General features: G+C 50.1%; 9 protein-coding genes across 9 annotated transcripts; 2 read left to right on the top strand and 7 right to left on the bottom strand.

Annotated features, from left to right (window-relative positions):
* Nucleotides 1-267, bottom strand: N7498_009100 (uncharacterized protein; the record flags this gene model as incomplete). Its single annotated transcript, XM_058456156.1, has 1 exon — nucleotides 1-267. The coding sequence occupies one exon, from the start codon at nucleotides 265-267 to the stop codon at nucleotides 1-3; it is 267 nt and encodes an 88-aa protein (XP_058303055.1).
* A 230-nt stretch (nucleotides 268-497) lies between these two features.
* On the top strand, nucleotides 498-5,870 carry N7498_009099 (uncharacterized protein; the record flags this gene model as incomplete). The annotated part of the gene is made up of 5 exons (XM_058456155.1): nucleotides 498-848; nucleotides 1,274-1,513; nucleotides 2,387-3,787; nucleotides 4,158-4,314; nucleotides 4,537-5,870. 5 exons carry the CDS (start codon nucleotides 498-500, stop codon nucleotides 5,868-5,870), a joined length of 3,483 nt encoding a protein of 1,160 aa, XP_058303054.1.
* A 1,402-nt stretch (nucleotides 5,871-7,272) lies between these two features.
* N7498_009098 (uncharacterized protein) lies at nucleotides 7,273-7,690 on the bottom strand (the record flags this gene model as incomplete). The annotated part of the gene is made up of 3 exons (XM_058456154.1): nucleotides 7,273-7,436; nucleotides 7,499-7,548; nucleotides 7,611-7,690. 3 exons carry the CDS (start codon nucleotides 7,688-7,690, stop codon nucleotides 7,273-7,275), a joined length of 294 nt encoding a protein of 97 aa, XP_058303053.1.
* Nucleotides 7,691-9,652: 1,962 nt separating this feature from the next.
* Nucleotides 9,653-10,081, top strand: N7498_009097 (alpha/beta-hydrolase; the record flags this gene model as incomplete). The annotated part of the gene is made up of 1 exon (XM_058456153.1): nucleotides 9,653-10,081. The coding sequence occupies one exon, from the start codon at nucleotides 9,653-9,655 to the stop codon at nucleotides 10,079-10,081; it is 429 nt and encodes a 142-aa protein (XP_058303052.1).
* Nucleotides 10,082-10,223: 142 nt separating this feature from the next.
* N7498_009096 (uncharacterized protein) lies at nucleotides 10,224-11,129 on the bottom strand (the record flags this gene model as incomplete). The annotated part of the gene is made up of 3 exons (XM_058456152.1): nucleotides 10,224-10,405; nucleotides 10,511-10,849; nucleotides 10,880-11,129. 3 exons carry the CDS (start codon nucleotides 11,127-11,129, stop codon nucleotides 10,224-10,226), a joined length of 771 nt encoding a protein of 256 aa, XP_058303051.1.
* Nucleotides 11,130-12,314: 1,185 nt separating this feature from the next.
* N7498_009095 (ribonuclease H family protein) lies at nucleotides 12,315-12,901 on the bottom strand (the record flags this gene model as incomplete). Its single annotated transcript, XM_058456151.1, is given in 3 exon segments — nucleotides 12,315-12,675; nucleotides 12,704-12,883; nucleotides 12,894-12,901. The coding sequence occupies 3 exon segments, from the start codon at nucleotides 12,899-12,901 to the stop codon at nucleotides 12,315-12,317; spliced, it is 549 nt and encodes a 182-aa protein (XP_058303050.1).
* Nucleotides 12,902-14,700: 1,799 nt separating this feature from the next.
* On the bottom strand, nucleotides 14,701-15,845 carry N7498_009094 (uncharacterized protein; the record flags this gene model as incomplete). The annotated part of the gene is made up of 3 exons (XM_058456150.1): nucleotides 14,701-14,911; nucleotides 15,027-15,153; nucleotides 15,281-15,845. 3 exons carry the CDS (start codon nucleotides 15,843-15,845, stop codon nucleotides 14,701-14,703), a joined length of 903 nt encoding a protein of 300 aa, XP_058303049.1.
* On the bottom strand, nucleotides 15,838-16,947 carry N7498_009093 (uncharacterized protein; the record flags this gene model as incomplete). The annotated part of the gene is made up of 3 exons (XM_058456149.1): nucleotides 15,838-16,022; nucleotides 16,094-16,642; nucleotides 16,758-16,947. The coding sequence occupies 3 exons, from the start codon at nucleotides 16,945-16,947 to the stop codon at nucleotides 15,838-15,840; spliced, it is 924 nt and encodes a 307-aa protein (XP_058303048.1).
* A 267-nt stretch (nucleotides 16,948-17,214) lies between these two features.
* On the bottom strand, nucleotides 17,215-18,187 carry N7498_009092 (uncharacterized protein; the record flags this gene model as incomplete). The annotated part of the gene is made up of 3 exons (XM_058456148.1): nucleotides 17,215-17,288; nucleotides 17,349-17,730; nucleotides 17,793-18,058. Coding segments are annotated over 3 exons (722 nt in total), but the record flags the coding sequence as incomplete, so codon positions are not given.

Raw genomic sequence — 18,187 nt, 5'->3', positions numbered from 1 at the left:
TTAACATGTAACGTTCGCCTTCCGCAACGCGTTGGTCAGAACTTGCTGCGACACGACTTCAGGGTCATGATTACTGACATCCAGTCGACGACAGCTGTTTTTACGGAAAACTTTCCGAAGCCGGTCCAGGTTTTTGAGATCCAGATCCCGAGGCAAAGGCGGTTCGAACTGAATTTGACTGATGCTGACTTTGGCTGCTCCAATATACTTCACGCGCCGCTCGGTGGCCAGACGCACCTCTTCTTCGGAAAACAAAGCCCGAGACATTGAGGAATACACATGGAAGCAGAGGAAAATTCCCACTAGAGTGAGATGGTCTGAAGCTTTACCATTGAACTTTATAGGTTGTTCCCAACTCCACCCGCTGCGGTAGCACCTGCAAGACCCCTCGGCCCACTGTACAAGTTAGGTCCCATTTAAAACCACACTATTCTCCTCGTATTTCCCTTTTATCTTTTGTAGAAGCCATATTCAAGTACACATTTAGCAAAGTCGTCATGAAGTCAAATAAGGAGAAGCGAGTCACAAGAGTTCAACCTTACCAGGTTGCCCTCGTGCAGAAATCTTTACTCGAAGGTCAAGGAAACACAGCACCACCACTTGAGTCCAAGTTGAAGCCAGGGCCTCTTCAGCCCGTCACTCGCTCAACAAAGAGGCCCACAGCGCCCTCACTTTTAGATGCTCATGAGATGGCCACTAGACGCTCGCCACGCCTCCCAGCTCTTCAAGAAACTCAAGAAACAAGCAAACTAGAGAATGACACCAGCCCGGACATAATTCAACGACACGAGTCTCCATGGGACACTTTCGAGAAAGGTTACGAATGTGATCTAGCCGGCACTGTTGCGGTATGTTTGCGCTTCAAAGGAAAGCGCGTCGTACGCGCAATTCGTCAATTCTCTCTCAAGGAGGCTGACCGCGTCTTGCAAATTCTTCGTTCCATGAAACATGATAATGTGGCCTCCGTTCAAGAATGTTTTCGGACTGCAGATGCCTTGTATACAACTAGCGAGTTTGATCCACTCACGCTGGATCATATCGTAGCTTGCAAGCAATACCCCAAACCAAATCAATTGGCTTCCTTGATGTCTCCAGGTTTGTTTCCCCATTTTACTCACGCCTACCGATTGGCTAAACATGCCCAGTTGCTCAACGGAGTATCATACCTGGTCGCTCAAGGCTTTCGTCATACATACTTGGATTGTTCTAGTGTACTTATAAGCCTCAGTGGCGAGCTTAGGATCGGTAAGCAGATATTCAACTACATCTCCAGGAAAAGAGGTTAACGCGGTCAGTAGCACGCCTTGAGTGTTGTGTCGTCCGACAAGCAGATAAAATCCAAACCAGCGACCTGGCTCCCATTTCAAAGATAATGATGGAGCTGATGCAGAAATACGTCAAGGACGACGGGGCCGTCGGTATTGACAATCCTGAATGCTGGAGAATTTGCCCCGCTGCCATCGAGTTCCTCTCCGCCACCACTTCGGCCAGCTCACTTGAGGAGTTGAAGAAAGTGAGTTATCTCTGAAGAAAATTGGAATTCTTTCCTCATTGTGTTCTAGCAACCGTTGCTGACGGAAATTCGATCGTGTCCTGGGGACCTAATGTGCCTTGTTTGGTTTGCCCTTATATCTGCTCGTACATTCTACTCGTGGAAACCTTGGTTGGAAGAGCATGTATACAGTGACTAGGTATTGCAGAGCAAGTCGATGGATGGCAAAGTGTTCCATTTGAGACACACTAGTCCATTCCTGGGCTAGCCAACTCCAAACAATCGAAACGTATTGTAACGTCAAACCAGATGATGAGATACTATGTAAGCTATTGGAAATAGCCGTAAGATTGATATCGCATTTCTCGATGCCCTCGCACCACTGCAATATTGATAGTATTCCATCTTTTTTTCTAAGGTAGACAATGCTGAAAATCCACAGATACCCCAATGAAGAAAAATACATAACTATTTCGTTTCCAAAAGATGGAGAAGCTGGTCCCAAACAACGCGTCTTTCTTCCCAATGCCGCTTAGTAGATCACCTGACAGCGGGGTACCTTGACGTGTCAGCCGTATGCTTGCAAACATCTCTTCTAAAAAGCACACTCACCTGATGCAATAATGGCATATACGACATCATATGACGGTCCAAACCTCTGGTTTCCCAAGTTAGCAGAACCCGGTCATATCACCAATCAGTTCCGTTAGTGGGCCTCAAAACTCTGAAAGGAGCGTGACTAATCGGTGTGAATGCCTAACTAAGTACAATCTGAAACATCATTGAATCAGGCGTGCCTGCGGGATCTGCGGACCACCGATCCTCACGATGACAAAGAACGTATCGAGAATACCAAGGGAGGACTACTCAAAGACTCATATCGCTGGATTCTAGAGAACAAAGAGTTTCAAACAATGGCAAGACAGCGAGAGAAATCGCCTTCTCTGGATCAGGGGTGATCCTGGTAAAGGCAAGACGATGCTCCTATGTGGTGTCATCGAAGAGTTGACGAGATTGTATGGGGATAATGCGAGCATCTCGTTCTTTTTCTGTCAGGCTACCGACATGCGGATCAATAGCGCTACGTCTGTCCTGAGGGGGTTGATATATTTACTTGTCAAGAATCATCCATCTCTTCTCCACCATGTGCGAGCTCGGTACGACTATGCAGGAAAGACCCTCTTTGAGGATGCAAATGCATGGAATGCACTGTCAACAATCTTCAGGGATATTCTAAACGACCCGACACTGCAGATGACTTATTTGGTAATTGATGCCTTAGATGAGTGCACCAATGGGCTCCGTTTCCTTCTAGACTTAATTGTCCAGGAATCATCAGTCAATCCACAGATAAAGTGGGTTGTTTCTAGCCGCAACTGGCCTGAAATCACTGAGCGGCTTGACATTGCTACCCAGCTAGCTCCGATCTCATTAGAGCTGAACGAGGCATCTGTGTCTGAAGCAGTGAATCAATTTATTCAGCATAAAGTTCACGAATTGGCAAAAGCGAAAAGGTATAGCGATAAAACTCGCGATGGCGTTCATTCCTACCTATTATCAAACTCGCAAGGTACCTTCCTCTGGGTGGCCTTGGTGTGTCAGAATCTTGAAAAGATACGAATAAATGTACTTAAGAAGCTAGAATCATTTCCTCCTGGATTGGAGGCTCTATATGGTCGAATGATTGACCAGGTTCGCGAATCTGAAGATGCTGAGCTCTGTAAGGAGATACTGGCAATCATGTCAACAGTCTTTCGGCCTATTACGCTACACGAACTGACTTCTCTTATTGAACTACCGGACGACGACTACGATGATCTTGTTTCCCTTGAAGAGATTATCGCAATTTGTGGGTCTTTTTTAACGGTTCGGGAAGAAACTATTGTGTTTGTTCATCAGTCTGCAAAGGAATTTTTACTTAAGGAAGCACTACATGAGATACTTCCTAGAGGTATAGAGGCTGAACACAACATGATATTTCTACGATCTCTCGACGTTATTTTCAAGACACTTCGACGTGATATCTGGAATATCAAATTACCTGGACTCCACATAAAGGATATCTGCAAACCTAGCCCAAATCCACTAGCAGCGGTGGAATACTCATGTGTCTACTGGATGGACCATCTTGAAGCTAGCCTGGTTAATGGAGCTTGTGAGCTGGGAGTTTATGAGAGAGGTCGCGTGGATACGTTTCTGCAGCAGAAATTCCTCCACTGGCTCGAAGCCCTTAGTATTTTGGGAAGTGTTTCTGATGGCATCCAAGCCATGCAAAAGCTCGAGATTTTGATTGAGGTGAGTGGTTAAAATTGAATAGAGATGATCTTCTCTTCTGACAAGGGGTGCACTTAAATAGAAGAGAAAAGAGTCAGGAATGCTATTGAATCGAGCTCGAGACGCCTCTAGGTTTATTCGATATCATAGAACAGCAATTGAAAGCAGCCCTCTTCAAGTATATTGCTCACCTCTTATATTTAGCCCACTAAAGAGTCTCGCAAGAATATCTTTTCAGGATGGGAGACCAGACTGGGTCTTAAATTATCCTGTGGTAGAGGAAGACTGGAGTCCCTGTCTTCAAACTCTTGAGGGGCATAGTGATTGGGTCACGTCGATTGCCTGGTCGCCAGATGGAAGCCGACTCGCATCAGCGTCTATGATAAGATAGTCAGGATCTGGGATCCGGCTACCTGGCCAGAGCATATCAACCCTTGAGGGGCATAGTGATTCGGTCACGTCGATTGCCTGGTCGCCAGATGGAAGCCGACTCGCATCAGCGTCTGATGATAAGACAGTCAGGATCTGGGATCTGGCTACCGGCCAGAGTATATTAACCCTTAAGGGGCATAGCGATTAGGTCAGGTCGATTGCCTGGTCGCTAGATGGAAGCCGACTCGCATCAGCGTCTTATGATAAGACAGTCAGGATCTGGGATCCGGCTACTGGCTAGAGTATATTAACCCTTGAGGGGCATAGTGGTTCGGTCACATCGATTGCCTGGTCGCTAGATGGAAGCCGACTCGCATCAGCGTCTTATGATAAGACAGTCAGGATCTGGGATCCGGCTACCGGCCAGAGTATATTAACCCTTAAGGGGCATAGCGATTGGGTTAGGTCGATTGCCTGGTCGCTAGATGGAAGCCGACTCGCATCAGCGTCTCGTGATAAGACAGTCAGGATCTGGGATCTAGCTACTGGCCAGAGTATATCAACTCTTGAGGGGCATAGTCATTCGGTCACCTCGATTGCCTGGTCGCAAGATGGAAGCCGACTCGCATCAGCGTCTTATGATAAGACAGTTAGGATCTGGGATCCGGCTACCGGCCAGAGTATATCAACCCTTGAGGGGCATAGTGGTTCGGTCACCTCGATTGCCTGGTCGCCAGATGGAAGCCAACTTGCATCAGCGTCTTATGATAAGACAGTCAGGATCTGGGATCTGGCCACCGGCCAGAGCGTATCAACTCTCGAGGGGCATAGTGATTCGGTCTACTCGATCGCCTGGTCGCCAGATGGAAGCCGACTTGCATCAGCGTCTTATGATAAGACAGTCAGGATCTGGGATCCAACCACCGGCCAGAGCATATCAACCCTCGAGGGGCATAGTGATTCGGTCAACTCGATTGCCTGGTCGCCAGATGGAAGCCGACTCGCATCAGCGTCAGATGATAAGACAGTTAGGATCTGGGATCCGACTACCGGCCAGAGTATATCAACCCTTAAGGGGCATAGTGATTTGGTCACGTCGATTGCCTGGTCGCCAGATGGAAGCCGACTTGCATCAGGGTCTTATGATAAGACAGTCAGGATCTGGGATCCAACCACCGGCCAGAGCGTATCAACCCTTGAGGGGCATAGTGATGCGGTCAACTCGATTGCCTGGTCGCCAGATGGAAGCCGACTCGCATCAGGGTCGTCTGATAAGACAGTTAGGATCTGGGATCCAGCTACCGGCCAGAGTGTATCAACCCTTGAGGGGCATAGTGATTCGGTCAGCTCGATTGCCTGGTCGCCAGATGGAAGCCGACTCGCATCAGCGTCTTTTGATAAGACAGTCAGGATCTGGGATCTGACCACCGGCCAGAGCGTATCAACCCTTGAGGGGCATAGTGATTCGGTCAGCTCGATTGCCTGGTCGCCAGATGGAAGCCGACTTGCATCAGGGTCTTATGATAAGACAGTCAGGATCTGGGATCTAGCTACCGGCCAGAGCGTATCAACTCTTGAGGGGCATAGTGATTCGGTCTACTCGATTGCCTGGTCGCCAGATGGAAGCCGACTTGCATCAGGGTCGGATGATAACACAGTCCAGGATCTGGGATTCGACCACCAGTCAGACCGTATCCATCTCTCGCAGGCAGGTCGCTCGGCTCCAATTTGATGAAACTGATTCAAATCTGTCATCTGCACACTTCGTTGGTACATCTGATACAAGTCTCAATGGCTCTAGCATGACGGTTCTGATAGGAAACATCATCCAACCTTGCCTAAGCAATGTGGATACGGTCTCAGCGATGACTATTCCTGGATAACCTATAATGGACTCAACGTCCTGTGGCTGCCTTCAGAATATCGACCACTATTCTTCCTTCTTGCTATTTCTGTACATGCAACAACATTGGCCATCGCTTGTCCATCAAATCGCGTCATATTCCTCGTGTTTTCAAAGAATTGTCCTATCTCTGGCCTTGATCAGTGTTTATATCATATTATTTTGGTTTGACATCTTCTCTCAGTGGACAGAACCTCTATGCTCCTGGTTTATCGAGCTGTTCCATGCTTATTGGTGGTCATGTATTTCTGCTCAATACGGGGGAAGATTCAAGCCAGGCTCAATCATTCCACCTTGCTGATGACCATATTTATTGTGATGTGCGAATAAGCTTTTTGTTGAACAGAATATCCCTCTTGTAATTTTGGACTGATTTGTATACTCCTTCAACAGGTAGTAATTCATAATAAGGTTTATTCATGGTGTTCAATTCACCGACCTGCTTCCCATCTTGAAGACTGGTCCCAACGCCCTCAAAATAGAGCTGATTCGTGATACTGATACCCATGTTCGAATACTTCATTGAGCAGCTCCTCAATCACTGCAGAAGGTGGCCTGAACTAAAATTCGTCATCGGCATGGATAATACATCGATCGTTGCAAGTTGCGGAGGTGGGCAGACTAGCGACTACATTATATGGTTTGTTTACAAGAAATATTCTAGACCGCAAAAAGCGCATACAACAGAATACAATGTCTATTTTTATTCGTTTATTTACAATTGTACTGGAATAACGAAAGTTACCGCATCAGGGGTAGTCTAACTAGAATGGGTATAATGTTATGCAAGATAAAGTTCCAAAAACTTTTGAAAAGAATGACCTAGATGCAGCTGATTTCGAGCGGCTCTGTAAGAATTCGCATTGCAAGACATAATAGATCTCCCGCGACTCCGGTACGCTCACGGATGCGTTCCACAATCAAAGACTTTAAATCCCGATACAAATTGACCTCGCTTTCATCCAATGTCTCTAAGAGGCGCCCGAGACAGTACAGGAAAGCCTCAGAGGGTGCTGTAACTACCCCGAGTCCCATCTAAATATGCGCGATGGTAGAGGACCTGTCGAATCCATTCCTGGGTACGCCGGAGATCCTTCCCACGTCCGAACTTATGAAATGCTCGAAGTACGTTCACGCAGACTACAGGATCAATACGTGGTCGGGACTTGTCAAAATAGGTCTGTATGGGTCACATTAGAGAGTGTATTCAGTACCGCAATGGTTTTCAAATCTACATGGCGTGTACGTACCATAATGACCCCTCACTATTCATAAAGTCAAGCATATCATCAAGCATGGTGTTTATATGCTCCTTTGAATTCTTCAGAGTGACCAATGCAGCTGAAGTTGTATCCAGATCGAATGGGAACTCTTTTGTTGTCAACACGTGCTTGCCTACAAAGGAATGGGTGATAAGCAGGTTTCTGAGATTTGTCTTCAATCTAGTTAGTACTCACCGATGAAAAAGCCCCACCGCTTGTCGTGATGTTCCAGTGCGACCAATTCTCTGGAGAGATATCAATTAGCTGACTGGTCTCTGTGTTGGGTCATTGATTGTCCTGTTCATACTCATCCTGCGTCGCTTCCAAAATCAGCAATTGCGCGAAGTTGTCTTTGATTTCGACCCCAGTATCCGTAATGCTATCCATTTTTCCCGCATTCTTAGACAGGGGTTCCCAACAGGTTCACCAATGTTCGGGCAAGGCTCGTCGCATCCTTGAATATTTTTGTGGCGATTTTTCTAGTGATCCCGCAAAATCTTCGTTTCTCTATCTTCGCGTCAAAAGAGGTGTTTTCTTCGGGTAGCGCTTCTGGGGTTGAAAAAGTGTTTAAAGAAACAAAGATCTGGCTTACGCATACCTACCTCCCCAGCGGCGAATACACTGTCAAAAACATCCCAGTCGGCCGCTTTCGTGCGCAGCATATCGTAGTCGGGCTTGGAAATATTTGACATCGCGTAAATATGTCGTTTGGAGCCTGAGTGGTCTCTTATATTATGTATCATAGATGAGACTGTATGGTCGACCTTCAACGAATCGCGAGCCTGTGAGAATGCTTCCTTGACCTCGGAAGCCTCCAGGTCAAACGCGTCACCCACTTTCTTATAGCACTCGGCCTCAGAAAGTCGACCCTGTTCGTATTCATACCAAATGTCCAATGACAAGGTAGACTTCAAAGTTTTTTCCGGATATACCCGTCTTGGTGGAGGAGACCAAGTAAAAAGAACATCCCCAATATCGAAGATCCAAAACGCTGGTAAGGAGAAGGTATCATGACTGCGGAAGCAAATACGCCGAGGTCACTTGAACGAAATGGACTGGTGTTTTGAAATCACCATTGGGTTTACCAATTTATAGAGAAACTTTGATTGAACCGAGGCCTGCTCGATTATGTTGTCATCACTAAACACCTCAGTTCATCATAGCCGATCAGTAACATATGCCCTCCCATTCGCCGGTAGTCAATTGAACTAAGCAGTAGACTCGCGCTAATGCTCTAGTAGATAATCCATGGCGCTAAAGAGATACTACTAAAGTCCCAGACCTCTTAATCAATTTTATTGACAAGTAGCAACATCTGACCACCCCCCTGGCACTCAGTGATGTGCATTTCACCCTTACACCTATCTGTGCTTTCGGAGAGGCTCGTCACTTGATTTCTAAAATTTATGGAGTTTTTAGGACGTATAATGCTCTTCACAGGTCTTCTCGTGTCGTCAATGGGGTTTAATCCATGCAACCATAGCGATACGGGCGCAGCGATAAAAATATTTCGACTTTGAGTACCTACATCTACCGCTTAGGTAAGATTCGAAGATTAGTTCCAAAGACGGGTTCGCGGATTCTTCCGCCGGCTCATTCTACATAAGCAGTTAAGCGGCTCTTAAGTATCAACGCCTCACTTTAGCCTAAGGCGATTTGGACGGATCCATCCGGGAATAGCTCCGTGTTCCTATCACTTAAGTCCGCAGTAAGACGCTCAGCAACCATATATATCACATGCCCAAGCCCGAAGAGAAGAAGAGGAGAAGAGGGGGGGGGAGAAGTTGTGTGGGGTAAACATCTCGTGCAGCCGCAATTGTGGTTGCAGGTGCGAGGACGCAACAGCCGTTCATCCCGGCTCGCAAATACATGCCTTCGCCTGGACTCATCCATTGAACAGGTATTTAGCCCATCAATAACATTTGTCTTCCATGTAGGCTTCGCTTTTCAACCACGGGCAGTTTCTTGGCAGATTGTTGGAACTCAAAGCTTATCGAGGAAGATCTCACTGGTTACGCCTTTGGGACATGCCTTGTCACGGCTCAACCCACTACCACAGATCCCCTATGGAGAGATGATGCATTTCTCGCAATTCCCAGATAACTGACATGGACTCGTTTGTTGTGGCTTATTCTCTCCACGGACTGTGGTCTTAACATGTAACTCGCCAGCGGAGAAAGGCAAAGCCCCTATAAAGGATCGGTCTTATCCCTTTCTCCCCCCTGCGCAACTAATAACATTCTTCTGAAAATACATCAAATTTGAATTTGTCGTCAATTTATTCTGCTTTATTGTCGCTTCTAAATAACCATTTGCTAAGCATCATTATTCTTACGGATATCTTTTACGATGAACCAGTCTACCACTATACTCTTCGTCCCAGGCGCCTGGCACACAAATCTGACTGCTATGATCCCGTTGTGCAACGCCTCGAAGCAGTCGGCTACAAGACCGACAAGGTCCATTTACCCACCAGTGGACCCGCCAACACACTATTTAGACTTCAGCGCAGATGTTTCCCGTATTCGAGCGCAATCGAGCACGCCGTCAATGAAGGGCGGGATGTGGTCGTGGTTGCGCACTCTTACGGCGGCCTGCCCTCGAATGAGAGCTATAAAAGGACTCGATATCAACACGCGCCAGAAAGTGGGTCTGACTGGCGGTGTTACCCATCTGTTCTTCTGCTGCTCATTTGTCATTGCTGAAGGGCAATCCCTCATCAGTGCCTTCGGTGGTAATGACCTCCCATGGTTCAGGGTATCGGATGATAAGGTGTGATCAATGTTGCAGATCCAGAAAAAATATTCTACAACGACTGCAACGATGCCCAGGTTGAGCGCGCGGTAGCCTTGAAATCTCATAGTTACCAAGCCTTTCATAGCGTTTGTACTTATGCGGCATGGAAAAATATCCCATCCACCTACTTGTACTGTCTCCAGGATGCGGCAATTCCTCTCACGGTGCAGAAGATGATGGTTGAAGGCACTGCCAAGGGATCATCGGGATGAGGACCGGAGACGGTGGATGCATCGCACAGTCCGTTCATCAGCCAGCCTGATGAGTTGACTGCAGCGATTCTGACGAGCTGCTCGGAGAGAGCGTCTAGTTTGACTTAGTGACCTTTCTTTGTTTTCTATATATGAAATAAATATTTGCCACTATCGAAAGGACTCCTGGTATCTGGGGGTAATATTAAGTAATTCCAACCTTGCGGCGAATTTGCTGCCGATATGCCATGACTTCCTTTTCTTCTTCGAAGGATACCAACCGCAGCCGACACCATAGAGCAGCTGCGGCACCACGACTGCCTGATATATCCGCCGCATTGCTGACGTAGACGCACCCCACGCGGAGCTGTAGCAAGGCTCCGTAGAGATTTCAGAGACGTGCTGCCTTTGATGATTGCCTTTTCACGATGGCAAGCAACGAGCCAGCCGGGGATCAAGCCAGAAGCCGAGGTATTTCGTTGCTGCATGCTCAGGTGCAATGATTGAGGTGAGCCCGTCTTGACCTTGACGAGAAGTAGGCGACCTTCCTGCCTCTGTCCTTCAGGTACAAAAATGGATTAAATTGTACTTTTCGGGTTTGAAAACTGACGCATGTCGGCTGGCCCAAATTCCTGCTTTTTCACTACGCTTTTTCGAGCTTGGAAAACGTCTGTTTTTCTGTCTTTCCGGTTGTTGATGAAGCCCACGTCGTCGACCATCCCATTGTAGAGCGTCTCCACCCCGTGTCTGGCTGTCTTCGAGCAAGTCCGCGTTGTAGACAGATAGGAGACTTTCGAGAGACCGCGAGCCTTGCGGAATACCTGTGGGGTCGAATCCATGCTGACCGCCTTGTGCTAAATCTTTGGGGTGGCTTTTTGTGTTAAGGCAGCGTCTGGATCCACAAAGAGCTGTCCGAGACGTCGTTTATGGAGTAGTAGTGTAGTGGTATCACGACTGATCTAGCCATTGCCTTCTTAGTAAGTAGTAGTAGTAGTAGTAGAATTCATTTGCCCGATCTAGCTTGCCTCTAGTAATGGCCGCTATACGGGGGTGCTGCCGGGCCTGCCCGGCAGCGAGGTAGGTGCGCTGCACCCAGGATATATATCGTGCATGGAGGTGAAGTTAGGGCTTGCCCACTTGCCCCCAGTTGCCCGCAATCCAAGAAAATTAAGTACAAAGAAAAACCCGAGGTTTTCGGCCGAAGAATCAAGGAAAAACAAAGGAAAGAACGTTAAAGGAAAGTCAATCTCCGCCCCAGTAACACAGCCACCAGCGTCCAGCTCGTTTCCAGCTTGCTGGGAGGCCTGCTGTGTCTTCTAAACTCCCCACGAGATTGTTGCACCTGCTGCGCCCACAACTTCATTTTTCCGCCCCGCACACCTCCGCGGTTTCGCCGCATCTCCCACTTCCGCTCCCACTTCCCACTTCCAGCACCCTCGCACCACCATGTCCTCTTCTTCTCTCACTCTGCCCTCACTTTCGCCTCACTTCCACCTCCATGACACGCCATCCCCGAATACATGACCCTTTCCCCGGCCGGTCAGCCGCTTCCGCGCCGTTCTGCCTCTTAAGGGAAGAAAGGGGACCTGGCCCTTCTTCCTGCGATCCATATTTCATCTACCACCACCACACTACCTATTGGATCATACTGGTTGTTCTTGCTCTGGTTGTTGCTGCTCTGGTTCGAATCCCATAACGTCGGGATCGACCGCGTGAAACTGCCCGAGAAGTCGGGTCTTTTCCATGAAGGCGGAGATCGCTGGAACCACGTTCTTTTCCTGCATGAATTGGTCGAACGAGAGCGATGTGCATACGCGTGCTTGTACGAGCGCTGCTCGCATGTCTCTGCGCTCATCTTCAAAAAAGGGGCACTCTAAGAGCACGTGTCTTGGTTGCTGGTGCCCGAGATCGCACGCGCAGCGAGGCGAGTCTGTGACTCCAATTCTCCATAGGTAACGTTTCAATCCGATGATATTAAGCCGCATTTGAAGCATGATGGATGCTGACGCTTTTCTCTGGCCTTTCTAGTAGTCTAGAACCTTCTTCGTGGGCACCGGAATCAGTCGCTTTGTCGCCTGCCCAACCTTCTTCTCCTTCTCCCACGCTGCCTCCCACGTGATCTTCGCCCGCTCCCGAATACCTCGCCTCGCCGCTGCGGCGAGCTTAATATGCCGGTCGTGCGGGCCTGGAACCTCTGCTTTTGCTGCCTGCTTCGCGTGCTCGTCCACGAGCTCGTTGCCTGGAATCCCCTGGTGAGCGGGGATCCAGCGGAGCTCGACCTGGATATCTTGTTCTGCGAGTTTTTGAAGGTTTTCGATAGCTCCACGGAGGTAGACCTGACCAGAAGGCATACGTGGGCGGAGAAGCGCTTGGAGAGCAGCTTGGCTATCAGAGAAGATTCACGGCGTGCTACGCGTGCTCTTGTACGAGTTCTGTCGCCATCTCAATGGCCCGGAGCTCTGTAGAGTAGACTGTTGAGTCTTGCTCCGTGCCCATCTGGCAGTGGCGGTGCTCACGAGTGGCCTCTACCACCACCGCAGCACCGACTTTCCCCCTCGATTCCACTTCCCATCCGTATAAATAATTAGTTTTCCTTGACTTACTTGACCATGGTCTTGACCTCATCTTGACCTGCTGATTTCTGAGTGCTTCTTCACCGCTTCGTCACGCTCTAGGATAAAGACTTCTGGAGGCGCGTGCCATGGTGCCCGGACGTATGCTCGCCTGCTCTCCCAGTCGCCTTGCAAAGTTCCCGGGGGAGCCATTAAGCATCCTCCCTTCTGCCACGCATGTGCTTCCATCGGAGTCCATCCACCACGTTGACGTTGCTATGGAGAACGCTGTCGGATCATGAGCTATGGAATTCCATGTACTGGACCCGTACGTATCCGGAGAGCTATCTCCGCGGAGATACGCTCCATCTGGATACCGATTGGTGGAAGGTAGAGCTCAATATTTAGTGCTTCTGCTGCGCTGGTCTTGAAAGCTCCGCCGATCAGGCACGCTGCACGCTTCTAAATTGCTGCGAATTTGCTACTGATCATGCTTGCACTTCCCTTTCTCGAACCATGGATACCACACTGATACACCATAGAGCATCTACGGTATCACCACTGCTTGATATATCCTCCGCATAGCTAGCGTAGACGCTCCCCATGTAGATCCTGCTAGACTTCGTAGTGCTTGTATGGACGTGCTGCCTTTCATAACTACTTTTTCGTGGTGGTGAGAGAACGTGAGCTGTGGATCGAGCCAGAAGCCGAGATATCTCGCTGCTTGCTCTGGAAAGATGATATTATGGAGCCCGTCTTGACCTTTAACGAGTAGAAAGGACTGGCCTTCGTGCTTCCTTTCTGGTGGCACGAAGTGGATCAAATTGTACTTCTTTGGGTCAAAAACAGAGGCATGCCGACGTGCCCAGATCCTCTGATTTCTCACACGCTTTTTCGAGCTTAGAAATGGTCTGCTACTCTATCTTACCAGTCGCCATAAAGCCCACGTCGTCGACCCAGCCTATAGTGGAGAGATCTCCGCTTCTGTCTGGCAGTCTTCGAGTAGGTCCGCGTTATAGAGAAGATAGAGAATTGGTGAGAGAGGAGATCCTTGCGGGATACCGGTTGGCGTGGGAATACGCTCTGATATGCCCTCTGGCATACGGATACGCGTGCTTCTACCAGTTAGAAACGCTCCGATCTAGGGTGTAAGCTGGCTAAGACGACGTTTTTAGGAGGTTATGGATTAGACGTGCATGTGAGACGTTGTTGTACGCTCTAGATACGTCTAGCATAAGAAGAGAGACTATAGAGCCCCTACCCCACGCGCTACGTATCCGATCTAGCATGATCTGTATAGCGTGCTCCGTGGAGATGCCCCGTCTTCCACTAAGATGACCTTTTGGTAGCAATCCGTGCTCTTCCATAGCGTAAGATATACGTCTTGCGATGATAGACTCGAGAAATTTAGCAATTGTATTAAGAAGAGCAACTGGTCGGTATGACTTAGCTTCCTGGTAGTCTCGGTCTCCGGCCTTGCGTAGAATAACCGTGATAGAGCGCTGGAAGTGGCCTGGATTGTAGCCTAATCGCACATACGCGTTGAAGAGCTGGTGGAGCGTGCTCGCTACTACGGGGATTTTGATCAGCTTATGCCAGAGAGCGTTCGGAATCGCGTCTTCTCTAGGGGCCTTGCCCGCAGGAGTAGCTCGTATAGCTTCCTGGATCTCATGGTGTGTAATCTCCGGAAAATTCCACGCTTTCTGGATATATATATCCTTCCGTGTCTACTATATCCGCTTCTGGAGGTTGTGGGAAGAAAGCGTGCTGGAAAGCTGCTGCTTTCTGCTCCACGGTCTCCGCTGTGGAACCATCACGGGCTCGAAGTGTAGGTGTAAGCCCACGCTCGTAGACGCCGCTATGGTTCCGCGCCCACTTTGGCCAGTCTCCACATGCCACGGGGGCCCTCTTCCATAACCTTCTGTACACGCTTCCGGTGGGCCTTGCTAAGCGTGCCCTTGATGAGCCGGTTCTTATCGTTCCGGGCCTGCTTGTAGCGGAGCTCGTCAAGTGGGTCGTGTGAGCGAGTCCACTGCCGGCGGAGATAGCGTACGGTCTTAACCGCTTCTCTACACTCCTGGGTAAAGTCGGAGTTCGACCACATGGAGGGTTTAGCCCATGGTGTGGAGGCGTCGATTGCTACTTGTATAGTGCGTATAAAGGCCTGGGTTTCAAGCTCCATACGTTGCTGGCTGGCGAGAGGTCAGATCTCGTGATATAACGTGCTTTTCGATGAATTCTGTGAGGATCTTGTCGTCCATGGCACTCCAATTTCGACGTTCTGGGGCCTTCAAAAGCGGCGTCTGCACGTCTAGTGTCGTCCGTAATAGGGATAGTGGTCAGATTGGTGTTCAATATCGTCTGCACGCCCATGGTTAACCAGTCGACCAGTTAGCTCCTCGCTGATCCACGTCAAGTCGATCACTGATTCTGCATACCTCCACGCTCCCACGTGGGCCTAGCGGCCTCCGTGAGCAAGTCAAGCTTGTACTGGTCAGCCAGCAGCAAGAAATCCTCTGATTCTGCCTCTGCAGGAGCTCCTGGGCCTCCCCATACTGGGTGGTGGGCGTTGAAGTCTCCCACGATGATATGCTCCACTTCTTTCCGCTTCGAGAGCTCTTGACGGAGCTTGTCTGGCATGCCTGTGCCTTGCCGATTGTATATATTGTGCACGAAGAGATCCGTCCAGTTGCCGTCCACGTGGGCCTTCTGGAGCTTCAAGATCTGGTAATCACGGTCCACGAGCGTGCAAGACCACTCGCCTGGGTAGAGGTTCTTGGATACGTAGAAGCATACACCAGGTGGTTCGTCTAGACACGTGCTTGGATAGACAAGCTGGAAGAGCGAGGATATGGGTTGGTGTGTGGTGTTCGAGAGGGTGTTCTTCCACGGCTCTTGAACTGCAATCACGCTGGCTTCTTGCACACGTCGATCCCTGAGAAACGAGGCCATGACTGGTTGCGATTTGTTCACATTGTATTGTAGAATTTCGAGCTTATTCATTAGATGAGAGGTTCGTCTTGGTCGTCGCTGTATTCTGAAGCCTCGTGGAAGAACTCTTCTTCTGGCTCTGGTTCTGGGGGCGTGCTGCCGATATGATAATATCTGCATCCACGTCGAAGATATCGCTGAAGTGGAGACCGTGGCTTGGTGGAAGCGTCTCCTCTGTGGGCGCTGGAGCTGGGGGATGTGGTGGGAGGATTCGTAAGCGTGTGCGTGTGAGCTCGCTCTTGCTGGGGGGTCTTGAATACCAAACTGTTCCCTAGCGCTTAAGTAGCTGCATGGCTGGGTTGGACTGGAGCTAGAGCTGGAGATGGAGATCTGGGCCTGCATAACCTGGTCGTTTTCTATGTCGATCTGGGGCTCTTCAAAGCGGCGTTTCTTGTGCTGTAGGAGACGTTCTGGGTCCGATATGGGGTCCTGGAGCATACGCTGCTGAGAACGGGAGTTCCTGGCATGCTTCGTGATGGTAAGGGCGGTCTCCGTGAGCTCTGGCTGAGTGGGTAAGCTCTTGTCGCTGAAAGTGGAGGTTTTTGACTTATTCTTGGAGCCCTTGGGCGGCCCCTGGTCCTCTGGAGCCGCTGGCTGGCTTGCTGGTTGACTGGCTGGTGGAGCTGTACGCTGGCTGGCGAGTGGAACTGTACGCTGGCTGGCCGATTGGCTGAACTGGAAGTCGAATCGGTTCGCTGGAGCATGCACCGAGTCTTTAAGCCCGGCTTGTGGTGTAAAGTTGAACTCTGGGACGCGCGCTGGAGCTCGTGCTGAAGCTGGTGCTGAAGCCGTGCTCGACTCGTGCTGAGCTGGAGCTGGAGCTGGAGCTGGAGCTGGAGCTGGAGCTGGGGCTGGGCCTGGAGCTGAGAGCGCGCGGTGTACGGAGATGGAGAGGCAAACGGTGATATGGCGGGCATTCCGCACGTATCTGCTCTGCCTTGGCCTTCGCTTCTCTCTTGACCGAGCAATCAAGGCTCGTGGGCCGGTGATTACCTGAGCAGTTAGCACACTTGATTCGAATCATGCCGCCACGCGTTGAAGGGCACTCCCAGGTCGGGTGCTCCTCCGCAGTGACCGCATATGAAGCTTCTGTGTGGGCAGTGTGATTGAACATGCCCTGGTTTCTGGCACTTGCGGCATAGCTTCACCCTGCCATCTCGACAGAAGAAGACGACGGAGTGGACCTCCGAGTTCCAGTATAGGTCCCTGATCAATTGCTTGATTGGCAACTGCTGGATTGTCGAATTCCATTACCACCGACGCTTCACACTGGCTCTCGCCGCGCGGGCGGGTTAGCCAGTCAAGGTAGACAATCTTCGCCTTTCCACCCCAATTCAACACGTTCTGCCGCTGAATCTCACTAAACCAAGCCCTCTCGATCTCAGGCGTGAGCTAGAAGCTCCGGATTGGCAAGACCATACACGACCACGCCCCACGATGGACTCTGGATCGGGGCTGCCGAGCCAAACATGCGTTACCATCACTCGTGAAGACGCGAAGGAGCTCCGCACCTACAGCAGAGTTCGCCAATAGCGATACGTCTCCAGACGGCAGCACACGAGCAGCGCAGAATTCCGCGTTTCCAGCCAGCGCGGCGGAGGTCTTCGAGCGCGCCTACTGCATCGCGTAGACGCTCCGCTTCCTTCACAATTGCCTTGGCTTCCATCTGCCTGATCTTGTCCCTCTGCGCTGGGTCCACCTTGACCGTTATGGATCGATCTTCGCGGAGCTCGACCTCGCTCACGCCTGGCGACGCCGTGCCGTCGCTTCGGTTGATAGGGGGATTAGCGGAGGCCGTCTGGTGCTGCCAGGCGCCCGCCCGGAAGCTTTCCAGCGGTCTGTCGAGGATAGGGTTGAAGCGGAAGTTACGGTTGACGAGCTGGCGGACTTTTCGATGCTATCAATTCTGGTATTTAAGCGCTGCGTGTCAGCGGCAATTGCTTCAAGAGCAGAGATCACTTTTGCCATCTCCCCCTGAGCGCCGCCTGTCTTCGCTTGCTCAGCGAACTGGCGGACCGTGATGGCGAACCGGGTGACGATTGGCTCGTCCTGGCTAGTGTTCTCCATATGTCGAATCACGGCATTCGCGCCGTTAATCAGCTGGTCCATGCTAGTCGTTGTTGTTGTTGATTCTGGTCGGTCTTGGCGTTGCAAATTTTCGGTTTTCCCCACGTTCCGCAGCTGCAGAACCATGGTTCGGGCGCGCAACTCCAACAGCTGCCATTCTGACCCGTAAAACCGGTATCAAAACGTAGCCGTTGAAGTAATTAAGATTTTGAACTAGGTCTTAAAGCCCTAGGACCTCTGGTTGGCGAGATATTTCAAGAATTCGTTTTGCCAAGAGATAGATGTTT

This window comes from Penicillium cinerascens (assembly GCF_028974065.1).
Source record: "Penicillium cinerascens strain IBT 15544 chromosome Unknown scaffold_4_segment0_segment1, whole genome shotgun sequence".
Lineage (NCBI taxonomy): Eukaryota > Fungi > Ascomycota > Eurotiomycetes > Eurotiales > Aspergillaceae > Penicillium > Penicillium cinerascens.
The sequence above is the reverse complement of the archived record's forward strand: the minus strand, read 5'-3'. Positions and strand labels throughout refer to the sequence as shown.